This window comes from Eschrichtius robustus, chromosome 16, assembly GCF_028021215.1.
Source record: "Eschrichtius robustus isolate mEscRob2 chromosome 16, mEscRob2.pri, whole genome shotgun sequence".
Classification (NCBI taxonomy): Eukaryota; Metazoa; Chordata; class Mammalia; order Artiodactyla; family Eschrichtiidae; genus Eschrichtius; species Eschrichtius robustus.
The window spans coordinates 15,851,907-15,875,450 of NC_090839.1; the positions used below are offsets into that span (position 1 = coordinate 15,851,907).

The window sequence follows — 23,544 nt, forward strand, 5'->3', positions numbered from 1 at the left end:
GTTACACACGGATTTTCAGTTCTGCAGGAGTTGGTTGTCCCTAACTCCTTCCTTGTTCAGGGGTCAATTGTATAACTAAATACCTGATGGCAGAGACCAGGTTTTTGTCAACAAACCTTTTTAAGTGCATGTTGGGTGCCAGATCCTATTAGGTCTGGGGAGAGAAAAATAAAGAAGACCTGCTTCCTGCCTTTAAAGACCTCACAGCCAAAAAATAAATAAAAATAAAAATAAATTAATTAATTAATTTAAAAAAAAAAAAGACCTCACAGTCTGAGAAAAACTGTAAACTGATGTGAAATAAAATTCATATTTTATGGCAAGACAAAAATATGAACATAAAAATTTTTGGCCTCCTCTCTCCCCTCTGCTGAGCACTGTGGATCTGCACTATGCATCAACCAAACCTCCCCATCAGCAGAAATACCTGCTCAACCATAAAGAGCAACATTCTCCTAGCATCAAGACAACTTCTTGAAAGATAACATTCCTTCTTGATCTTGTAGGGGGTCACGATGACACTTGCCCTCTGTCTCAAAAAACTTATATAACTGTGCCTTGACTTCTAATGGGGGGACAGTTCTCAGAGCCGAGGTGCTGTTCCCAGGTTACAATCCTCAAACTTGGCTCAAATGAAATTCTCCACTTCTTTCACAGATTGACTATTGATTAATTTTCATCGACAATGACAATCACAGAATAAGAGCTAAATTAGGAATAAAATCCGGGAGCAATAAGAGCAGAGGAGGGAGATTATGGGGGAGATGATGTCCGAGTTGATTATTGGTTGAGTCAGGATTAGGGAAGAGAAAAAAGTGTTTGGAAAAGAATTCCAGGAAGAGGAGAGCATAAGCAAAGGTAAAGAAGCAAAAGAAACAGCTTAATATGCACAGGTAGCAACAAGCAGCTTAAAAAAAATTGGAGTAGTAAGTTGGACATAGAGTGAAGTCAAATGAGTCTGAAGAGAAGCTAGTTTCCCTCAGCGAAAGATTTACATCAATCTATCAGTGCATTCATTTATAAAATCAGTATCTATAGATAACTAGGTGCCAGTTTCCAGCCTAAGTGCCTTTGCACTTGCTAACGCTCTGTCTTAAACAGCATTTCCTAAATAGTCTCAGGTCTCGGCTCAATTATTAGTCTCTCGGAGAGGCCTTCCCCACCCCTCTTACTTAAAAAGTCTCCACGTGGTCACCTTCTATGGTATTACTGTTTTCTTTTCCTTATAGCACTAATCACATTATGAGATTATCGTCTTCATTTGCTCATGAGGTAACTACAAGTCAGGCCCCCCGAGAATGTAAACACCAGGCAAGCAGGGACCTGTTCACGGTTTCATCCGCAGGGTTCTAGCGAGCCAAAACGTCCCGCCAATCTTCGAGGACCCCAATGCAGCTCCGCGCTAGGTCAGAACTGAGCATGCGCAGAGGGAGGGGCACTAGGAGCCTCGGGTTCGCGCAGGCCCCGCCCCTGCCCCGCTCCGTGCCGCCCTCTCCCCGCCCGGGTAGTCGTTGCACCCAAACACTCGCAGCTAGTGCTTCCGCCCAGACGCGGTTCCGCACGCCTCGGCGCGGGGGACCGAGGCGACCCCCAGTTTACCGGTCCGGCGCCAGGATGGCCCCCAAACTTCGAGACTCTGTGGAGGAGCTCCGCGCCGCCGGCAACCTGAGCTTCCGCAACGGCCAGTTCGCCGAGGCCGCCACACTCTATAGCCGCGCGCTACGGATGCTGCAGGCGCAAGGTGCGACCCCGGCCCCCCATTTCTCCGCCAGGCCTCCTTCTCCCTCTTGTCTCCCCCGACCCCAGCTACCCAGACGTCGCTCTGGCCCTTTCGGCCTAGGGCTTCCTTACCCCGCGGCCGACTGGCCAACCAGGCCCTCCCACCGCCCGCCCATTCCTCCCCCATCCCCCAGCTTGGGCATCCTACGAGAAACTTCCTTGGCCTTTCTTTCCACTTTTATTATTATTATTATTGTAACATGGTTTTATTACTGGTTCTTTGTGTGTGTGTGGATTTTTTTTTTAAATAAATTTATTTAGTTTTGGCTGTGTTGGGTCTTCGTTGCCGCGTGCCGGCTTTTCTCTAGTTGCAGCGAGCGGGGGCTACTCTTGGTTGTGGTGCCCGGGCTTCTCATTGCGGTGGCTTCTCTTGTGACGGAGCGCGGGCTTCAGTAGTTGTGGCTTGCAGGCTCAGTAGTTGTGGCGCACAGGCTTAGTAGCTCTGCGGCATGTGGGATCTTCCCGGACTAGGGCTCGAACCCGTGTCCCCTGCATTGGCAGGCGGATTCTTAACCACTGCGGCACCAGGGAAGACCTCTTGGTTCTTTTTTACTTAATGACATAAGAGGAACATATTTCCATATTAATAGATGTTTTATCATTTTTTACAGTGGTAAGAAAAACATTAAATTTACCATCTTAACCATTTGTAAGTGTAGAGTTCAGTAGAGTTAAGTATATTCACGTTGTTGTGCAACAGATCTCTGGAGCTTTTTCATCTTGCAACACTGAAACTCTGTACCCACTAAACATTAATTCCCCCTCTCCCCCCAGCCCTTGGTATCCACCTTTCTGCTTTCCATGTCAATGATTTTGACTACTTTAGGTACTTCAAATGAGTGGAATAATACAGTATTTGTCTTTTGTGACTGAATAATGTCTATGACATTATAATCTATGTTGTAGCATGTGACAGGCTTTCGTTCTTTTTTAAGGTTGCATAATATTCCATTGTGTGGATATACCATATTGTCTTTATCCATTCATATGTTAATGGACGTTTGAATTGCTTCCACCTCTTGGCTATGATGAACATGAATGTGCAGATATCTCCGAGATCTTGCTTTGAATTCTTTTGCATACATACCGGGAAGTGGGATTGCTGGATCAGATAGTAATTGTATTTTTAGTCTGGGGGGGGCAGGGAACCTCCATACTGTTTTCCATAATAGCTGTACCATTTTACACTCCCACCAGCAGGGCACAATGATTCCAACTTCTCAGCATCCTTACCAACACATTTTATTTTCTGTTCTTTCGATAGTGGCCATCCTGATAGGTGTGTGAGCTGCCTGCTTTTTAATTGTCCTATTGGACCCCATTCTGATATTTAGGCCTCATTCTGATCCCTGAGGCAACTCTCATTCTCCTCAACGGGTCAGTCTTTACTTAAATTAACATTTGTTCAGCACCTGTATGTAATGAGTGTATAATAAGACGGAGAAGGTTCTTTCTCTCAAGGGTCATACATCCTTGTTGGTGAGGGAGCCACAGGTGTGATCTTAAGCTAGTAAATAGCAAACAGCAACTGTGCAGTAATGATCAGGGCTATTGAAGACAGATGTGATGATGTCATAGGTTTGACTGGGGAGCTCCTTTATGAAGAATGGGAGGACGAGGACAACTTCTTTGCAGAAGTGACATTTGAGGTGATATCTGAATGGTAAGAAGAAGCCAAGTGCACAAAGTCTTGGGTGCCGAGCATTCCAGGTGGAAGGAACCGTAATTTCAAAGGCCCCAGACAGAATCAGCGGGTGTGTTCCAGGAGCCAAAGCACAGGGAGCCAGTGGAGGAAGTAGTAAGACTTGGTCAGTTACAGAGACAGAACCTTATTGTGTAGGCATTTTACATAGCAGTTCATGGTAAGAAGTTTGGGTTTTGTTCCCTGATAGGAAGCTACTGGAGAATTTTCAACAGAGGAGTAACCTTTTGTTACCAGTTCTCCCAGCCTCCGGCTCATTTCAGCCAACAGCAGCCTTTTGCCCAAAGCCTCTCCAGAATGTTTTATCCCAGAGCCTCATTGGAACCCCTTTCAGCCCCTCGTTGGTACCTCTTTCCCTTTGCCTTCCTCCTCTTTCTCATTTCCTTGGCTTGCATTTGTTGAGTACTTGCTAGACATTATAGACATTATCCCTTTTTATCTTCATACTAACTTACGGGTAAGACGCTTTATAGATGAGGGATCCAGAAGAGTTAAATTGCCTCTTCTGGGGTGACACAGTGAAGACATGTCAGAGGCAGAATTTGAATGTGGGTCTCTCCGATTCCCAAGTCCAAGTTTTTAATCATTTTGCTAGACTTTTTCCCAAATCCTCTCTAAGTTCCAGTCTTTTTTGTTTGAATTTTTGCAGTTTCAAGCCACTCTTTTGCCCCACTGCCCCGTCTTGTTTTCTAGAACACTTCTCTGTAGGCCCAGCTCCTCATCTCAACTTAATAAAGTTGCTGAGGAATGTGAGGTATTGATATTTCTGCCTTTTTCTTTCATCCTACCCCAGCTGGCCTGGAAAAACTTGTCTTTTTGTATGGATTTATTCTGGGCCCCAAGAAGAGCTGGCCTGATGTCTGGATTCAGCAGGGGACCAGAATTTGGTTCTGATCCTGCTACTGATTTTCTAGGTAATTTATGGGCAAGTCCCTTGATTTCTCTGATCAGTTCCCCTGATCTTGAAAGGAGAGCAGGGAGCAACCTAATACAACAAACCCTTTCAGCAAGTCTGTGAAATGATACCTTCATCTGATAGGTGAGCCCATGTGATCAGGGGGATTGAATGACTTGTGCAGGATTACAGGCTGGATTGTAGGTTCTGATGCCCTTTCCACCACACCACTGCTGTTTTCTGAGCAACCGTTTTCTGGTAACTTGAGATGGATTGCAAGTTTTTTTGTTTTTGTTTCTTTAATTAATTAATTTATTTATTTATTTTTGGCTGTGTTGGGTCTTCGTTTCTGTGCAAGGGCTTTCTCTAGTTGTGGCAAGCGGGGGCCACTCTTCATCGCGGTGCGTGGGCCTCTCACTATCGCGGCCTCTCTTTGTTGCGGAGCACAGGCTCCAGACGCGCAGGCTCAGTAGTTGTGGCTCACGGGCCTAGTTGCTCCGCGGCATGTGGGATCTTCCCAGACCAGGGCTCGAACCCGTGTCCCCTGCATTAGCAGGCAGATTCTCAACCACTGCGCCACCAGGGAAGCCCCCAGATTGCAAGTTTTGAATACTTGTGCTTGCTTCTTAAGGGCAAGGATGTATTTTGCTTATCTCTGTACTTTGCTGTCTCACTCAGGGCCTGGCAAACATAAGAGAAAAAAGAAGATAATTTTATTATATTTGGTATTGAATGAAAGAGATCATGCATCAATATGGTAACATGATACTTAGTGAAAAAGGCAAGCTGCAGGAGAGGCAAATGATGCCACTTAGGAAAAGCTTTAAAAGGAAGTGGACTTCCCTGGCGGTCCAGTGGTTAGGACTTTGCGCTTCCACTGCACTGGGTGCGGGTTTGATCCCTGGTCGGGGAACTAAGATCCCATATGCCGTGCGGCATGGCCAAAAAAGAAAAAAAAAAAAGATAGAAAGTGATATTTTGTCTTGCCTGTGAATACCTATGTAATAAAGATAGACATACATGAGAATGTGACATACCAACTTCAGGATTATGCCAACCTCTGGGGGACTGGGAAGGGGCCAAAGGGAAAAGGGTGGGGATGAGTGGAGCTTTAGTCATATCAAAAACAAAAAGGTGGAAACAAATAGTTTGTATGCTGAGTTTAGTGATGAATATCAACTATCTGTTATACTGGTTTCCATATGTTTCACAATTTTCAAAGGAGAGCTTGTTTTCTGTTCTTCTGGGTATATGCCTGGGAATGGAATCACTGGGTCAACACTTGACAGTTTCCACTTTTTGTTTGTTTTCATTATGGCTCATGCTAGTGGGTATGAAGTGGTTGAAAAATTATTTTTAAGAATGAAAATCCTTGTGGCCACAGTAAAGGACTTGAGCTTTCTGAGATTCCTAAGGATAAGGACTGCCTTTAGGGAAAGGTAGTAATGATTCTCTTCCCCAAGGGCTAGATTGAGCCCTTCTGCTGATTAAGTTCTCTGTAGTCCTGCCAGACCCAGCGGACTTGGCAAAATCCCCTCTGAGCAGGTAGAATTAGTTTTTTGTGTCCCCATAACACTTGTTCAGTCCATTTATCATAGCATTTATGACATTTTCGTCTCTTTTTTCTTTATTGGATTTACACGCTTCTTGTACTAAAATTAACAAACACACACACACACACACACACCCAGGTAGTTACAACATGGATTTCTTTGAGCTATTTCATTTTGATCTTTGGCCTGGTACCAAGTTCAGTGCTGGACTGAGTGAATGAGCAGAGGCTTGATTCCCTGTGAATGGCAGGAAGCTGGGTATTCTCACTCCCTTGACAGACTTGCCAGCCCATCAGACCAACAAGCCTGATCGGGTTCAATCATCTCTGCTGCCCTACTAAAGCCCAGAGAGCTCAGGGTGTGGATGCACCCCTGATATCCTGAGGCATCCATTTCCCAGCCTGTTAATAGTGCATTTTCTGCTTCCACCTGGGCAGGTTCTTCAGACCCAGAAAAAGAAAGTGTTCTCTACTCCAACCGAGCAGCATGCCACTTGAAGGATGGGAACTGCATAGACTGCATCAAGGACTGCACTTCGTGAGCGGGCAGGGCTGACTTCGGGGTGCTGGGGGCTCAGGAGGGGAGGCTGGGCTTCTCTGGTCCCACCAAGTTACCTCTGCGACAGATATGAGGAAATGTCACTAAGTGTCAGCAGGTCACTGAGAATAGGAAGCTCTCTTTGGTCCTTGTGGCCCCTGACTTGTGTCTTTGGAGCCTCAGCTCTGCTGCTGAAAGGAGTAGGGTGGGCAGTTAGAGGTAGGCCTTTAAGGCTTTGTGAGATCTGGGACCTGGGAATGAGGTAGAGTTGCAGACTAGTAACTGGCTTGCTTAGGTTTTTTTCTGGGGTGGATGTGGGTGAGAGAGGGAGGGAGGGAGAGAAAGAAAGAGGAATGGAGGTTAATAGATAGCCTCGAAAGAAGTAAGCAGAAAGGAGAAAATGGTATCCATCAATGACCAGGTGTAGAGGACGTTAAACAATTTTTCATACTTTCTTCTTCAAGCCAATCTGAGATTGCCTTCATGGTCATCGCTAAACTAGCACATGTACCTTAATGTGTTCTCAGATCTGCTATCGTGTGACATTGCCTTAGATTCATGCGCTGGTGATAGGTGGGAGAGGAGGAGAAAGGTGAGCATGGGCGTGGAGCCTGTGCTCAGTTGATTTGTACCAGGCCCCGTGCTAGGTTTCCTTCGTGGAGCGCTCGTGAGCACTCTGTAGGGTAAGTCAGCCATCCTTCCCAGGCTAGAGCTGGGTTGTGGAGGATTGAGGCGGTAGAGTGATTTGCCTGGGGTCACATGGTTAGTGGCAGAGGTGGAATTCAGACACTGATCCATCTGGCTCCAAAGCCTGTTTGTTATTCCCACTTGGCCACGCTCTATAGAAACATAGAAGCATGAAAGCTACAAGGCACTTATTCTTGATTTCGGGGGATTGCAACTATGAAAATCGATGCACGCGCGCACACATTTCACAATAGTAGTGGTTCTCTGCCCTCTTTCCCTACTCCGCTTCAGTCTAAGTTGAAAAGTCCCTCTTCTAAGACTTCACAGTCTAGCATTGTCTTGTCAGAAATGACCTCCCATGTACTGAGTGCTGCAGATGCCCCACCTGGAAGGAACTGCGGCGGGGAGCCCTGGTGACTCAGCAGCCCGATGACATTTCTGCCTCCTGTCCTAGAGCGCTGGCCTTGGTTCCCTTTGGCATGAAGCCCCTGCTGCGGCGAGCGTCAGCCTACGAGGCTCTGGAGAAGTACACCCTGGCCTACATGGACTACCTGACCGTGCTGCAGATTGATGACAGTGTGACGTCAGCCTTGGAAGGCAGCAGCAGGTGAGCCCGAGTCACTGTGGTCAGTCTCTCTGAGACGTCCTGTCCTCCCTGATTAGCTCGGAACCATTGCTTTGGTCGTCCTCTGGGAGGATCCCTTTGGGCTAGGCTTAGAAACTCCTAATGAGCATGTGCAGAAAGTGTGGAAGGACAGTCTGCTGTTGTATTTTAGCAGGTTTTTAAGGGGTCAGAATTACTGAGTTGTGGGGTCTTGCTTGGGGTTTTGTTTTTTTTTTGCCTAGATGCTCAAATGCATTCACACAGTAGTACTTAATTGAGCTCTGTTTAAGCCAGGTTCAGTGGGGAATACCGATATGAAAAAGAGATAGATCCCACTTGCTCCAAAGAGCTAACTAGAGTGGGGAAAGTAAGACACAGAACAAGCAGCTGTCACCCCAGGCTATAGGGCTATTGTTTGTGGATATGGTTCAGTATATTGTACTGTGACCCCTTCACAAGGCCCCTCAGGTGAAATGTCTTTCTGGTCTTCTGAGCAGTTGTCTTTAATCTCAGGATGCCCTCATTTGGGTAACTGGTCATGTTTCCCTCTTTGCATGGTCTGTTAGCCAGACACCACACTAACAGAAACCCTGAACAGGACTCCATGGTATCTGTTTAGTGCGTCCTTTCTGGCTTGACTTGTTTTCTCTCTGCTTCCTTTTAGTCTCTATCATTCAACAAAATCTGCCACTTATGTGCCAGACTTTGCACTAGGGCCTGGGCTGATGACTGAGACATACCTCTTCCTGCCCTAGTAGAGCTCCTGGTCTCCAGGAGGACGGCAGTCAGTCATAGGCAAACCTGCAGTGTGATGAGTGCTGTGGTAGAAGGCACCTAACAGGGGGAGACCAGAGAGGGCTTTCCAGAAAAGGTGAGCTGAGACAGAGAGATGAATAGTGCTCTGGGCCAGGGGCCGGCAAGGAGCATGGGCAGCGTGTGCACGGTGAGTGAGTAGGAGGTGTTAGAGGGATGGTGAGAAGTCCGCTGCTCATGGCGCTGCACACGCGGGGCTCGGTTCAGGAAGGTTGGTGAGGCCAGACCACACAGGGCCTTGTGTCCAGGGGCTTGGATTTAATCCGAACACAGTGAGGCATCGTGAAAGGGTCTTTAGCAGGGGGGCAACATGAGCAGATTTGAGAGAAAAGCTGAGTGGCCGCCCGCTGTGTCGACCATGAAGGAGAACAGAATAGGAAGCGGGTGGGCAGTAATCCAGAAGAGATGGTGGATAGAGAACAGTGGGACCGATTCAGGGGACATTCAGGTGGTATTTCAACAAGTGTTGGCGGTTGGAGGGTGGGGGGAAGGGAAGAAGAGAGGAGGCGTCCAGGTGGTTGACACACCGAGTTGGAGGTGACTGTGGGGCAGAGACCAGAGAAGCAAGAAGCCGGCTGGGCATTTACATGCATTCAGAGCAAAGGAGGAAAAATATGGGCCGAACATAGAGATCTGAAGGTCATCAGCGTAGAGGCGGCTTGAGGTTGTGGAAAAAAAACAGAGCACCACAGCAAGTGTGTGGGGGGAAGAGGATGGAGTTTGAGGAATTCCAACATTTGAGGGACGTACAGAGGAACAGCAGCTGGAGCAGGAGGAAGAAACCAGAGCGTTTAGTATCACGAAGGCAGGAGCGTTTCAGAGGGACGAAGACGCCATTCGGATCAGGTGTTTCGATGAGCTTAAGTAGACTCAGGGTTTAGGAATGAAGTCACTGGTGATTCTGATGGAAGCAGTTCAATGGGATCAGAAGCCAAATGGCAGTGGGCTTAAGGAGTCTGGCTGGGAAGGGGCAGAGGAGCGTAGCTGCCGTGTCAGGGGTCTGCCCGGGAGGAAGGAGTTAGCTGCTGAGAGTTGGAGTCGGTAGAGAGAAAGAATGCAGATGTGGGAGAGGGCGGTGCTGGCCGAGTGTGGCCCAAGAGAGGCAGGGAAAGATGGATCCCGAGCGGAGGTGGAGGGATTGGCCCTGTCAGCTCTTCTGTTTTGATGGGAGAGAAATAGGGATTGCTGTGTGCCCGTGCAGGTAGGTTTGTATTTAGGGTGTGAGGAAGTCCAAGGAGGAGGGTTAGGGAGCAGGGTGGAGGAGAGTAGAGTTTTGAAGCAGCTGGGCCGATCAGAAAAACAGCTTTGGGGGCTTAGAGCCCCTGAGTATGTAGTGATATCAGTCTGTGAGCTCCTCATTCTAGTAACACAGGAACATTGTTGTAGGAGCAGAAGTTACAGTTAGCTTCATGTACTCACTCAGCACATACTTAATGGGCCCTCGTGGGTGCCCGGTAATGTGCCAGGTGCTGGAGATCAGTTAACAAAACCAGCATGGTCCCTGAGCCTAGAAGGTGGGAGTGGGGAATGGGAAGTGGAGGAGATTGTTCTGGGGGCAGGGGAGAGCACGAGCAAACGCTTGAACGTGAGGATCGAGAGGCAGCGTGGCACACAATAAAAACGGAGGGGTGGGAGGGCACCAGGTCTCAGGCCCTGCCAGCCTAGTGAAATGGGAACCACTGAAAGATTTTAAAATTTGAATGACATAAGATTTGCATTTTTAGAAAAATCTCTGAGCATTAATCAAATGTCAGGTGTTTGCATGGCCTTGTAATAGATTCATTAAGAAAATATAAAGCATGTGGTTCTTGGGGCATGCATGGTCCCTTGGGGGTCAGGTTTAATTACCTTAGCAAGCACCAGATCATCCCTTTGAAGTTAACATAGTGTGGCAAGCGAGGGCCAGGCAGGGAGGGAGTGTCGTGGTGGCCGACCTGAGAAGACGTATGTGGTGGCAGGCTCCTGTTCCTTTCCTGCTGCGAGTCAGAAGCGTACAAAGAGATGGTTCAGACCAGGGGCAGATGATAACCGGCTCTCGTATACCTCCTTTGGGCTTACGAGAGGAGGAATATCTTCCTGACCCAGCTGGAAACCTCTCTGTGATCCTGCCTGCCTTTCCAGAATGACCAGAGCTCTTATGGACTCCTTTGGGCCCGACTGGCGCCAGAAGCTGCCCTCTATCCCCTTGGTGCCTGTTTCAGCTCAGAAGAGGTGGGAGTGTTTGCCTTCGGAAAACTGCAAAGAGACGGCTAAAAGCAAATCCAAAGAAAGCACAGCTACGAAGAGCAGAGGTAAGCTGTGACTTCCTGCCCAGAGAGGGTCCAGTCTCCCCAGAGCCACTTTCTTTAGAGTAATCCTGTAAAAATTGGCCTCGTGTAAGATGAGTTCTTTTAAAAATCCTATAAACAAAGTAAAAAACAAAACAAAAAAGCCTTAACCTCTTAGAGACTGTCTCCTCAGCTCTGCAGTGGGCGATGAGAAAGCCTACCCCACAGGTGTAGGGATTAGGTGATGTGAGGCTCGTTGAACTCCCAGCCTGGCGCACAGGTATGCGGTGTTAGTTCCCTTCTCATTCCTCCGGCAGCATTTGGATGTATCATTTAGGATGTTTTTGCTTGAAAGAACAGAAAAACTTCATGTGGTAAAGATAATAAAGAGAATTTATTGGCCCATATAACTGAAAGGCCTGGAGTTCAGGTTCAGGCACAGCTTGCTCCAGCAGCTCACTACATCATCAGACTCTGGCTCCATTTCTCTGCACTTCTGTCTGCGCTCTTCTCTAATGTGTATCGGCTTTGTCTGCAGGCAGTCTTCTTCCCTCCAAAGTAGTACAATAGCTGTAGCAGTTCCTTGACTCGCATCCATGTGCCATGCCTCCTGACCCAGAGGGAGAGAAAGAGTTCTTTTTCTGATAGCTACCTAAGAGAGGGTTTCTTTCCCCCAAATCCCCAGCTCCTCTCTTCTCAATTTATTTTGGCCTTATATGGTCACAGGCCATTCCCTGCACTCGTCACTGTGACCAGGGCTTGAGATTTTGTGATGAGCTCAGCTCTATGCCGTCCGCTCCACCTCCATAGCTGGAGGAACACACACACTGTATGAGTCCCTGGAGGGGGGTGAGTAAGAGATGGGAGATCAAAGCCAGGTAGCCCCAAACAGGAGACTGTCCACCTCAGGTCTATAAAAACAAGAGGCCCTTCTCCAGGCAGGGGCAACTGGAAACTCTTTTAATGCTCCAGGGGCGTCCTCCCAGCCCAGCAAGTGAGGTATTAAGGATGGGAGGTGCAGAGGAGGCGGGGCTGGAGCCTTGTATCGGGTGTACAGGAGGGCAGGAGTCGTTCCCCTTCCCAGGAGGAAACCTATCTGGCCGTGGGGAGAATTCCCTCCCTAGCATGAGAACGTGGGGTGCTAATGAACTCGATGCCCTCAGTGCACCTACCATTTACTTCATTCTTTTGTTGGAGTCAGAGCCAGGTGTGTCCCAGGCCCTGTGCTGAGCAGTGTGGCCCAGAGAGGCCCTCAGGAAGCTCTCGGCCCAGTGAGAGACTGAGACATAAACAGAGCAATTTAAAATACAGGAGGAAGGCCAAAACATTAATGCATCGAAACAGTCCTGAGAAGGAGACCACTGTAAAGACCCAAGTTTCAGGAAGGCGTGAGTATTGGGCAGGGAGTAGGAGGCATGAGTACTAGGAGGGAAGCCTAAGGAACTTCTTTTGAAATTACAGCGACTTAGATAAACAAAGTATACAGTAGGTAATAAAAATGTAGTGGTAGTTACTTTAAGAGGTAGTTGAGGTTGACCTATAACCAGGTGCTTATTAATATCTGTGGCATGAATAGATCAGTGAGCTTAAATGAATCCAGGCCCATGATACACCCACATGTGTCCTTCATTTGAAAGAGTGCTCACCTCCCTATTAACTCATTTTGTTTGGTCCTGATAATGACAGAGTGACTCAGGCAGGGAAGGGCTTACTCTCCTGACTGCACAGATCGGGGAACCAAGGCCCAGGGAGGTGAAGTAATACATGGCGTTATGGAAGGAACAGGGTTGGGCTTGGAGTCCAGAGTTCTCTGGGCTCTGCCACTTGGAGCTCCTCAGCCTTTCCTGTGACACCATGGTGTGGAGAATTAAGGAGCAGATCCCTGTTGCTTAGTGTCTGATGTAGCACAGAGTAACCTTTCTCTCCACGGGCTGCCCCCAGAGGCCACATCAGAGATGCTCAGTAGGGGGACCACCGCCCAGCCTTGCCTGCTACTTCTGTGTCTACACCCCTTCTCGCTGCAGCCTCAGCAGTAAGGGTTGGCCTAAGCTGTTTTCTAAGCTATGGAGCCATTCCTCCTTTTCCTCCTCTATAAAAATGCTGGGTTGGCCTCTGGGGGTAACCTTTAAATGTAAGACTAATCTCCCCAAGTCTAAAAATGCAATAATCCCTCTCCCCTCCCCAAACAATTTAACTTTTTCAAATCAGGAGGTATCTTACAATCAGTGTCAAAAGAAACTTTCCTGCCACCACTTCCCCTACCCCAGCCCTCTGAATTGTTATCAAATAGACAGCATCTTGAATTGAAGAAGCCATTGAGCCTCTCAGGGCATGGGAGAGAGGAAAAAGAATTGCTAGTGGGACTCTGGCTGGACTTTCCAGCTGACTTGGATCCCACCACGTGTTGGTGAGATAGGTTCCTATCTGCTCACTCAAGTCCCAAGCCGGGGCTGAAAGCTTTATGTGTGTAAAGGGCTTCACATGAGATGCATTAAAACGAACATACACTTAAGAGCTGCGCAACGGCAGTCCCACTCCTAGAGAATCGAACACATGTTCACATAAAAGCTTGTTCACAAATGTTCACAGCATCCTCATTCATAGCAGCCCAGAAGTGGAAACAGCCCAGATGTCCCTCACGTGATGAATGGATAAACAAACTGTGGTATACCCGTCCAGTGCAGTATCATTTGGCGATAAAAAGGAAGGAAATTCTGATACATGGTACAACACAGGTGAACCTTGAAAACACTATGCGAAGTGAAAGAAGTCACAAAAGAGCACATATTGTATGATTCCATTTAGATGAAATGTCCACAGTAGCAAATCCTAAAAGACGGAAAGTAGATTGGTTACCGAGGATGGGGGCAGGGGAATGGGAGGGACTGCTAATGGGTATGGGGTGTCTTTTGGAAGTGATGAAAATGTTCTGGAATTAGGTAGTAGTAATGGTTGCATAACTTTGGGAATACACTAAAATCAGTGATTTGTACACTTTAAAATGGTGAATTTTATGGTAGATAAATTGTATGTCAATAAATTTTAAAAAATAATAATAAAATACAGGAGGAAGAACAAGTGCTTTAGAGTCTCTAATGCTTGAGGAATTCAAATTGGGAACTGCCATCAGTGTGCTTGGGAGAGCTGGGGAAAGGCTCCTGGAGGTGACAGGTTGAGCTGGGCCTGAAAGGGTGAGCTCCTCAGGCGCGAAGGGAAGGGGGTTTTCGGCAGAGGCAGTGGAAGGAGTGAGAGAATGAAGTGGTGGGGCATCGCTGGTGGCTAGCGGGGACAAGCGTGGGGCAGCGTGGGGTGCGTCGCAGAGCCGAGGTGAAGCTGAGGATGTGTGCACGTTGCAACCCACTGGCTCTGCTTCTAGAGAAACTCGTGCACGTGTGCACAAGGAGACATGTACAAGGACGTTCAGAGCAGAAATTCGGTAAGAGGGACTTCCCAGGTGGCGCAGTGGTTAAGGATCCTCCTGCCAATGCAGGGGACACGGGTTCGAGCCCTGGTCCGGGAAGATCCCACATGCCGCGGAGCAACTAAGCCCGTACGCCACAACTACTGAGCCTGCGCTCTAGAGCCCGTGAGCCACAACTACTGAGCCCACGTGCCACAACTACTGAAGCCTGCGTGCCTGGAGCCTGTGCTCTGCAACAAGAGAAGCCACCACAATGAGAAGCCCGTGCACCGCAACAAAGAGTAGCCCCTGCTCGCCGCAACTAGAGAAAGCCCGCGCGCAGCAACGAAGACCCAACGCAGCCAAAAATAAATAATTTTTTTTTTTAATTAAAAAAAAGATTCTGTAAGAGCGAAAAGCAAAATAACCCAAGTCTCCATAAACAGTAGAATGGATAAATCAGTTGCATTGCAGCAGTGAGAATGAATGAAGGAGTTACAGGTGTGTGCATCCACGCAGATGAACCTCAGGAGTATAATTTTGAGGGGAAAAAGAATACATAAAATTATGTATTCCTTTATTTGAAGTTCTAAAACAACGTAAACAAGAAATAGTTTATAGATACTATTGTATATATAGTTAAACTAACCAAGAAAACGGGGTGGGGGGGGGTTGGTGTGCACAGAATTGGGGATAATGGTTTCCTCCAGGGTTGGATTGATTGCGGGAGAGGCTCACAGGATTTCAAAGGTCTTAGTAGATGTTCTGTTTCTTAAGGTGAGGGATGAGTTCAAGGGTATTAGTTTTATTCCTAAAACCTTACCCTTGTCATAAATATTGAGTATTTTATAAAGACAGTTTTAAAAAATTGAAAAAGCAGGTTGTATGGGAGCTGGGGCTGGAATAATTAACTGGGGCCGTGCAGTGAAGGGCCCCAAGGCCAGGCGGGGCAGCTGGCATTTCACCTTGTTCTCTCTGTCTCTCTTTCTCCCTGTCTCCCTCTCCCCACCCCGCCAGCCCGAAGGCTGGGGCACAGCTGCAGGTGTCGAGTTGGGGAGAACACTCACAGGCTCAGACCAAGCAGCTGAGGAGTAGCGGATACGTCTGCCCTTTTCTGGAAGCCCAGGATCTTCACCCTTGCTTACCACATGCTTGTTTATTTAAATACTTTCTCACTTATTCTCCTGCGTTAAGTTTATAGGGTGCTCTGCACTTTCTCCTGTTTTCTCACATTTCATCCCGGCAGTAGCCCTGTGTGGAATAGGTATTGCCCCCAGTGTATTGGTGAGCAAATCGAGGTCCAGAAGCGTTAGGTAGATCACACAGGACTTCCAGCTACTGAGTGGCAGTGCTGAGGCCAGAACCTGGGTTACTTTTTATTGTGTATTCATCATTGTGTGTGTAAAAATATGTTTATATCAGGAGTCCCAATCTCTTCCAAAGGAAGAACTGTGTTTAATATCCCAGAAGCCATTGTTCGGGGGTCTCATTACTCAGGCAGGATGCTTTACACAGTGCAGGAACGCTCTGGGGACAGAGCGTTCTAGACGGCTTAGAAGACAACGCTGCCCAGGAGATCTCCTGGAGCTCAGCTGGGCACCTGCTCCATGGTTTTTTCCTCTTCTGAATTTGTATCTAGTGCCTCCTGCTGGGGATGTGGAGAGAGCCAGAGTTCTGAAGGAGGAAGGCAATGAGCTTGTAAAGAAGGGGAACCATAAGCAAGCGATTGAGAAGTACAATGAGAGCCTCTGGTTTAGTAACTTGGAATCCGCCACGTACAGCAACAGGTACCTTCCACACGGCTGGCCTGGGGGATTTCAGGACACCGAACACTCTTCCGCAGTCTTCTCTTAGACTGTGATGGGCTCTGCATCCCAGCATTTAGTCAGTACAGGCATACCTCGGAGATATCGCAGGGTCAGTTCCAGACCACCACGGTAAAGCAAATATCGCAATAACTCGGGTCACACGAGTTTTGGGGTTTCCCTGTGCATCTGAAAGTTACGTTTACATTATACTGTAGTCTGTTAAATGTGCAATAGCATTATGTCTAAAAAACAACGTACGTACCTTAATTTAACAATACTTTATTGCTAAAAATTGCCAGTCATCATGTGAGCAGCAAGTCGTAGTAGTAACATCAAAGATCGCTGATCACAGATCGCTGTAACGAGTATAATCGTAATGAAAAAGTTTGAAATATTGTGAGAATCACCAACATGTGAAACAGATGCAAAGTGAACAAATGCTGCTGGAAAAATGGTGCCAGTAGACTTGCTCGATGCAGGGTTGCCACAAATCTTCAATTTTGATATCTTCAAAACACCTGTGAAGCACAGTAAAACGAGGTATGCCTGTGTGTTACAGCTCAAAACGTGCATTCACACTCTTTGGTCACGGTGAGATAGGCGTTGCCGGTGGCACTCACTCTCTTAAAGGGCAGAAACTGAGGGGTGCCCAAGGGGAGCCTGGGCTTTGTTCGCCCCCCCCACCCCCCGAATTTTCATTAACCAGATAAACATAGGATGTGAGTAAAAGCTATGGGCTTGCTATGCAAACACACCCCCAACACAAGTATTAAAGCCTCTGCACCTTCCCCGACTCTCACTCCGTGGGCTTCTCCAAGACCCTCTGGTTAGAAATTTCGGCACTGTCTGTCTGTGAGCACCAGGGCAGAACCCAGGGTATGGATTAACTATTGCCTGGCCTGAGCAAGAGAGAAGGGTCCAGTCTAGGCTGCGGGGTCGGACTTGCGGCGCTATAGAAGGGCCTGCGCCCTGAGCTGCCGCCAGTGGTCGGTGATTCTTTCCACCAACAGTGAGAGCCTGGGAGCCAGGGTACTGTCTCTTTATTGTGTAGGAGTCCCTGCTCAGCCGTAGCCCTCAAAGGTATTGGTAGTAGATGCTCATCCTGTTTTAATGTTGAGAAAACCAAGGCTCAGAGCAGGAAGGGCTTTTCCTCAGCTCACCCAGCCAATAAATGGCGGAGACAGAATTGGAACCTGGCTCCAGTGAGATCTGGTAGTTTTACTGTCAGAAGCTTGAAACATTCAGCAAGGGACCAGATCTGACCCAAACATTTGTTATAAGACGTTAATAAATCTTGTGAGTCCGTTTCTCCTTCCCAACATTACTCTTTAGTTCAGAAATCTTGGGTCTCCTATAGGCTCACCGTTCCTTATCCAAAACTCTTGGGATAAAATGTGTTTCCGATTTTAGGAAGGTATCATAGTGCATATGCTGAGTCACATAACACTCAGCAGGGTCTGGGCAGCTCGCGGAAGTTAATCGTTAAGTGTTTCTGCAGTGAAACATACGGAAATTCCAGGATCACATGGAATGGTGTAAAGAAAGACTAAGCAGCCTCATGTAAGTTCAGGTCAGGTTTTGCTGCCAAATGAGTTGAAAAGGGAACTTTTAGTTTTAAAGCATGGATGTTGGCATTTTGGATCTGTGGTTTTACTGGCCGATTGGACCCAGGTGCCTCAGTCAGCCAGGCTAACTCGGGGAAAAGGGCTGCAGCCCCTTTGTTTATGTTTGTGCAACAGCATCTTTTTTTTGGCTGTGTTGGGTCTTCGTTGCTGAGCGCGGGCTCTCTCTAGTTGCGGCGAGCGGGAGCTACTCTTCGTTGCGGTGCGCGGGCTTCTCATTGCGGTGGCTTCTCTCGTTGCGGAGCACGGGCTCTAGGCACGCGGGTTTCAGTAGTTGTGGCGCGCGGGCTCAGTAGTTGTGGCGCACGGGCTTAGTTGCTCCGCGGCATGTGGGATCTTCCCGGACCGGGGCTCGAACCCGTGTCCCCTGCATTGGCAGGCGGATTCTTAACCACTGCGCCACCAGGGAAGTCCAGCAGCATCTTCTGACTCCTCTTTCTGTGGGCTCTCTGGCCTTGCTTACCTCATGTTGCTGGAGACCTCTACTAACCCATTTTCCTGGATTTTTACTACATTCAGGACAGTGTTTATTTCAATACTGGTTTTCATGCAAATGTGTCTGTGCCACACTGTTAATTACTATTGCTTCGCAATACATCTTGTAGGGCTGGTCTTTTCCTTAATCTTCTTAATCAGAGCATCCCTGGCTATTTTCCCAACTTTGATCTTCTAGCTAAACCTTAGGCTCACTGTGATAAATTCCAAACCGTATCTTGTTGGGCTTTTGGTTGTAATTACATTGATTGTATAAATTTAATTTGGAAGACTGAAAGCTTTATACAGATCAATTTTCTATCCATTGTGGCGGAATATACCACATCCTGGATGCCATTTTAATGCTCCACTTCGTACATATGCATCTGTATGAACCAGTGCATCATCTTAGGCTCCGGTTCTGTCTGTACAGTTGATACCTGAGTGGATATCACTGTCAGGTACTTGGCACCTACAATTTGCCAGGCCCTGAATGGACCTCCAGAAGAGTCTCATTTAGTACTCAACAGCAGTCCTTCAGGTTAGGTCATGGTCCCAGTTTACCTAAGAGAAAACGGGTTCAGAAAGATGAATTAAATGATCATAAAGCTAAACAACTAATACATGGTGGAGCTGCGACTTAAGTCAGGTGTTTATACTCCAAAGCTTGAGTTCCTTTTCACTCACTTGTCTTGTCTCCTTCATGATGAAAACCCTTCTGATTGGATACAAAATCATTCTGTTTACCAAAAGCCAAGGGTGTTTATTCTATAAGCCAAAGTTATGCGTTTTTCACATCTTGAATATAATCTTTGGAGTTCATATGTAATCATTTTCATTGCAACATTTATATTCGGAAGTCACCAAATAGCACCTAATGCTTATACTGTGGTTCCTCTACTTCCCAGAAATTTGGCTAATTCTTTAAATTACCAGAGTCCATTGAGAGAACACTTTAGTTTCCTTAGAATTCTTCTGTGTTCAAATTTAGATCAGGGACTACTGTTCTAAAACTTAGTGGCTGACAACAGCCGTTTTATTTCGCTCATGATTCGTGAGCCAGGAATTCGGAAAGGGCAGTTCTTACTCAGGGTCTCTCATTCAGGGTCAACAAGATGGTAGCTGGGACTGGAGTCATCTAAACACTTCTCCTGCATACCTGGCACCAGGGCTGGGATGACTGAAATGGCTGGGGAATGGAACTGATAGAGCAAGCTGGAGCCTTTTTTCTTCTCTCCTGGCAGCCTTGTCGCATATGCTGGCTTGAGTGTCCTCACAGCATGGTGGCCTCAGGGTAGCTGGCTTCTCGCATGGCAGCTGAAGGCTCCAAGAGCAAGTGTCCCCAGAGAACAGGCTGACGCTGCAAGACCTCTGTAGCCTACCACTGGGACTCATACGTTCCTCTGTACTCTGTTGGTCAGGACAGTCACAGAACCTGCCTACATTCAAGAGGAAAGAACATAGGACCTCTTCAATGGGAAGAATGCCACAAAATTTGTGCCTGCATTTAAATTGTTACAAGGAGAAGCTTTTTCTAAGTTGATTTATAAGTTCCATGCAATCTCAGTGAAAATCCTAGAATTTTTTTACATTCTTGGTAATAATTCCATAATTTGACAGGAAAAGAATAACAGCATAAGAGAATTTAGATATGATAAAGTATGGGAAAAAGAGGAATTATCCAATAAATGGTGTTGGGTTGGCTGGAGAGAGTTCAAAAGAAACCCGAATCCCTACCCTCACTCCTTATTTTAAAATAAATTCTAAGTGGATCACAGTTTCAAATGTAAAAAGTAAAACCAGTAAGTTCTAGAACAATGTGTGGGTTAATTATCTTGCAGTGGGGAAGGTATTTGGTGGTGGTAGAAGGGGACCCACAGAAGTCATTAAAGAAGTTGGATAAATTTTATTTCATAAGTTTTAAAAACCTTACATAAAGACACTCAGCTTTACCTATATTTAAAGCAACTGCATTAAAACAGATGCTGTTTTCTTCCATATTGGCAGAAGTTAAAGGTTGAGACCCAGGGTTGGTACAGTTGCAGGAGAATAGTCTCTGTTAGTAACTGTTCTTAAGTACACTTGACCCTTGAACGAGGCGGCTGTTGGGAGCACTGACCCTCCTTGCAGTCAAAAAATCTCAGCATAATTTACAGTCGTCCTCTCGTATCTGCGGTTCTGCTGCATCTATGGAGTCCACCAAATGCAGATGGTGTAATACTCTAGAATTTGTTATTGAAAAAAATCTGCATATAAGTGGACCCGCGCAGTTCAAACCCGTGTTCCTCAAGGGGCAGCTGGTTTTTGGAGAGCATTTTGGTAATAATAAAAAATTTAAACGTATGTACCTTTTGATGCAGCAGTCCCTCCTGATAGGCATCTAAGATTAATGCGCAAGGATGTTGACGGTAGCATCGTTTATTTATAAACTGGAAACTGAAAAATATCTACTGATAAGGAATTAATAAAATAAATTATGGTACATACAAGTGAATACTATAAAAAGTGAGGTGGAATGGATATCTGTTTCGTTTTTAGTGATTATCGTTGGGGGAAAGGACTAAAAATGAATGAGAAAGATACAAATACATACTTTTCCCCCGTTGATGCAGAATGTGAAAATTTTCAAAATGTAAGTTGAATGAATTATGTATTGAACACCCATACACTTCCCAATTAAATTCATAAACATTGTTATAAAATCAAGTACGCTTCAGTTAAAAAGAACATTGTTATATTTGCTTTGTCACTATAGCCATCTATTGATCCATCTTCTCATCTTTGATGCATAAGTTGTAGACATCTTTACATTTCACCCCTAACATGTCAGCATGCCTGGTATTTATTTAGAGCCTGGTATTTGTTTTTTTCTTAAGGTAGATAATTTTTCTCAAGGGGAGCGTTTCGGGAAGCCTTTTTTCGCTTGGAAGAGTACAGTGTGGGAGCGTGAGGCGGACAGAACAATAGCACCGAACACGGTCAGGATCTCGAGTCGTTCGAGCCCGGGCTGAGTCCCAGGTCTGCCCCTCGGTAGTGGTGGAAGCTTGACGCGTCCCCTCTGCAGAAGGGGGCTGGGTGGCTGTGAGGACTGCGGGAGGGAGGAAGCACCCAGCACGGTGGGTGCGTTCGGGGAGCCGCAGGGCGCTACTCAGACTGCTGCGTGGCCCGCTCTTTCCCCTCAGGGCGCTCTGCCATCTGGTGCTGAAGCAGTACAAGGAGGCCGTGAAGGACTGCACGGAAGCCCTCAGGCTGGACGGAAGGAACGTGAAGGCGTTTTACAGACGGGCTCAAGCCTACAAGGCACTCAAGGTAAAGAGATTCTGGCCAGAGGCACCAACAGAGCCACAGCCAGTTGTGCCTGTGCTGGCACTTCCAGAGCACAGCCCAGGTGAGGGCTACCTGCCACGTGCCTTCTCGTCCAGGGGCCCAGGTGCTCCAGGCAGGCCTCCAGGCTGGGGTGCAGAAACCCTCTGCGGGCTCAGCAGCGGTCCCCACCCCTGCCTGGTGTCCCTGGGCCGGGGCTCCATCCCCACACCCTCTCTCTCCTCTCAGGACTATAAATCCAGCTTTGCGGACATCAACAGCCTCCTGCAGATTGAGCCCAGGAACGGCCCCGCACAGAAGTTGCGGCAGGAGGTTAACCGGAGCTTAAACTAAAAACCCAGAGGGGCAGCAGGACACCTCTGCCTGACCACCTTCCTCCGTGCCTGCTCCCGGGACCCGGCATGCCCCAGCGCCAGCTCCGAAGCACCCTCCTCTGCCCCTCAGAGACGTGATGGCCTCCCACCCCTCAAGAGGATTTGCCTGTTCAAATTAAGCTCAGTGTAGTCAAAAACAAGACTCTTTGTTGGAAAGGTCTCTCCCTGTTCCGAACTCCCTGCGCTGCGGACAGCGAGCGGGTCACACAGGCAGGTCCTCGTAGGCAGAGCCCTCGGCTGTCTCTGCCCAGCACGCTCCAGACCGAGTTGCCCTTCCAGCGTCCCCAGGCACCCTCACCGTGGTCCACCTGAGCAACCTGGGCTGGGGCGTGGGGGGCACTGGGAAGCCCTGAGCCGCCTACACCCAAAGCAGCCTGTTGAGCTGGTCTCCAGCGCTGCCGTCCCTGCCCGGTCCTCGGCACAGCACTCTGTGTTCTGAGCCCCAGTGCCTTTTGGCCGCGCCCTCCTTTGGTGGGGATGCAGGACCTGGCCCTTGGCCGGCTTTGTCTGTGGCTCTGTGCCGCCGCCCCCTGCGTGGAGGCGCCTGAGCTGTTTCAAGAGCCGGAAGGTGTGGCTGCTGCTTCGGAAGGCGAGATGGGGAGAAAGGCCTCCCGGAAGTCAGTGTCCTTCCGTCCCGGCAGGGACCCCTCGAGGCTTCTTAGTTCGTTGTAATATGTTGATGTTAATCTGAACTGAACTGACTGATTCTGTTGAACTGGGTGTTGAAGCTACCGCATTAACGTTTTCTACCTAAATGGCTGTTGTGCTTTCATTTACGCTTTTTCAGTTTTGGTTCATTTTGGAACTTTGCAATAATAAAAAAAAAGACTGCTTATGGCGCACTCATCCATTCTTTGATCAAATTTACTGGCATGTCTGCATGGGCCAGGCGCTACGTATAGTGCTGGGGAAACAGCGGTGAATAAAGACACGGTCCCTCCTCTCAGAGGGTTGACCGTCCCATGGACGCAAGAAGTTAATCGCACAAGAGTGAAACTGCAGCCGGCTTAAGTGTTCTAAAGGAGTGGTCGCAACACTTTCCCCAACTAGGGAGGTTTGACTCCGTGGAGGAAAAGGGGTCCCTGAGGAAGTCAAGTTTGAACTAAGTTAAGTTCTAATGTGGGGATCACAGCAGGTGAAGAGGGGAGGGAAGAGCAATCCAAGCAGCCGGAACAGCACTGGTGAAGGCCTCTGCTGGGAGGACAGGGCCAGGAAGTGCCATTCAACCTCACGAAGTGCGGTGTGGGTGAGGCTGGGGGCGCCTGAGGATCCGGCCAGAACGAAGGGCTGCCTCCCCCTGCCTGCCTGGACCGTGTCTTAGCTTAAATTGTCTTCATCTTAATGGAGAAGTTTGACTCCAGAAAGCCGGGCAGACAGGGCTTTTATTGTCCCTTTGCTCCCCCATCCCATTCGGTTCTGGGCAACATTCCGCTGTTAGCACGCTGCTTCCGCCCTCTCCAAGGGCCGAGTCTCTGAGCAACCAGACCTCCAGGCTGAAGCAGATTTTACAGTCACAGAAACTCCACGGGCCTGGCCCGGGGACCATTTCAAAGCGAGCAGCTGCACCCCCTTCTCTTGCTGCCTCTTAAGCAGGCATGACTCTCACCCAATATTAGGCAGGTTTAGAGGTGGCATCTAGTCACAACAGACTGACTTTCTCTTCTTGAGGTCCACAAGGCAAGTAGCTTGATTTCCTCATGAAAAC

At 47.9% G+C, this 23,544-nt stretch overlaps 1 protein-coding gene across 3 annotated transcripts; it reads left to right on the forward strand.

The window, feature by feature from the left end:
• Positions 1 to 1,508: 1,508 nt before the first annotated feature.
• TOMM34 (translocase of outer mitochondrial membrane 34) lies at positions 1,509 to 22,674 on the forward strand. 3 transcript variants are annotated; one of them, XR_011076863.1, is made up of 8 exons: positions 1,509 to 1,741; positions 6,367 to 6,466; positions 7,608 to 7,760; positions 10,692 to 10,861; positions 15,877 to 16,024; positions 19,386 to 20,773; positions 21,018 to 21,159; positions 21,324 to 21,401. XR_011076863.1 is itself a non-coding variant. In XM_068565413.1 (7 exons), the coding sequence occupies exons 1-7, from the start codon at positions 1,615 to 1,617 to the stop codon at positions 21,796 to 21,798; spliced, it is 930 nt and encodes a 309-aa protein (XP_068421514.1). In that variant the 5' UTR covers positions 1,509 to 1,614; the 3' UTR covers positions 21,799 to 22,674. The 3 variants fall into 3 exon arrangements, 2 of the variants coding, with proteins under 2 accessions (XP_068421514.1, XP_068421515.1); XM_068565413.1 differs by lacking the exons at positions 19,386 to 20,773; positions 21,018 to 21,159 and adding an exon at positions 21,694 to 22,674 and having other exon boundaries at positions 21,324 to 21,450; XM_068565414.1 differs by lacking the exons at positions 21,018 to 21,159; positions 21,324 to 21,401 and having other exon boundaries at positions 19,386 to 20,995.
• Positions 22,675 to 23,544: the final 870 nt, after the last annotated feature.

Bases quoted from the DNA above. Each gene is read 5' to 3' on its own strand.
- TOMM34 (XM_068565413.1), top strand. From the start codon at position 1,615: ATGGCCCCCAAACTTCGAGACTCTGTGGAGGAGCTCCGCGCCGCCGGC. The intron at 6,467-7,607 runs GTGAGCGGGCAG...CTCCTGTCCTAG, and splicing joins TGCATCAAGGACTGCACTTC to AGCGCTGGCCTTGGTTCCCT. The intron at 10,862-15,876 runs GTAAGCTGTGAC...ATTTGTATCTAG, and splicing joins CACAGCTACGAAGAGCAGAG to TGCCTCCTGCTGGGGATGTG.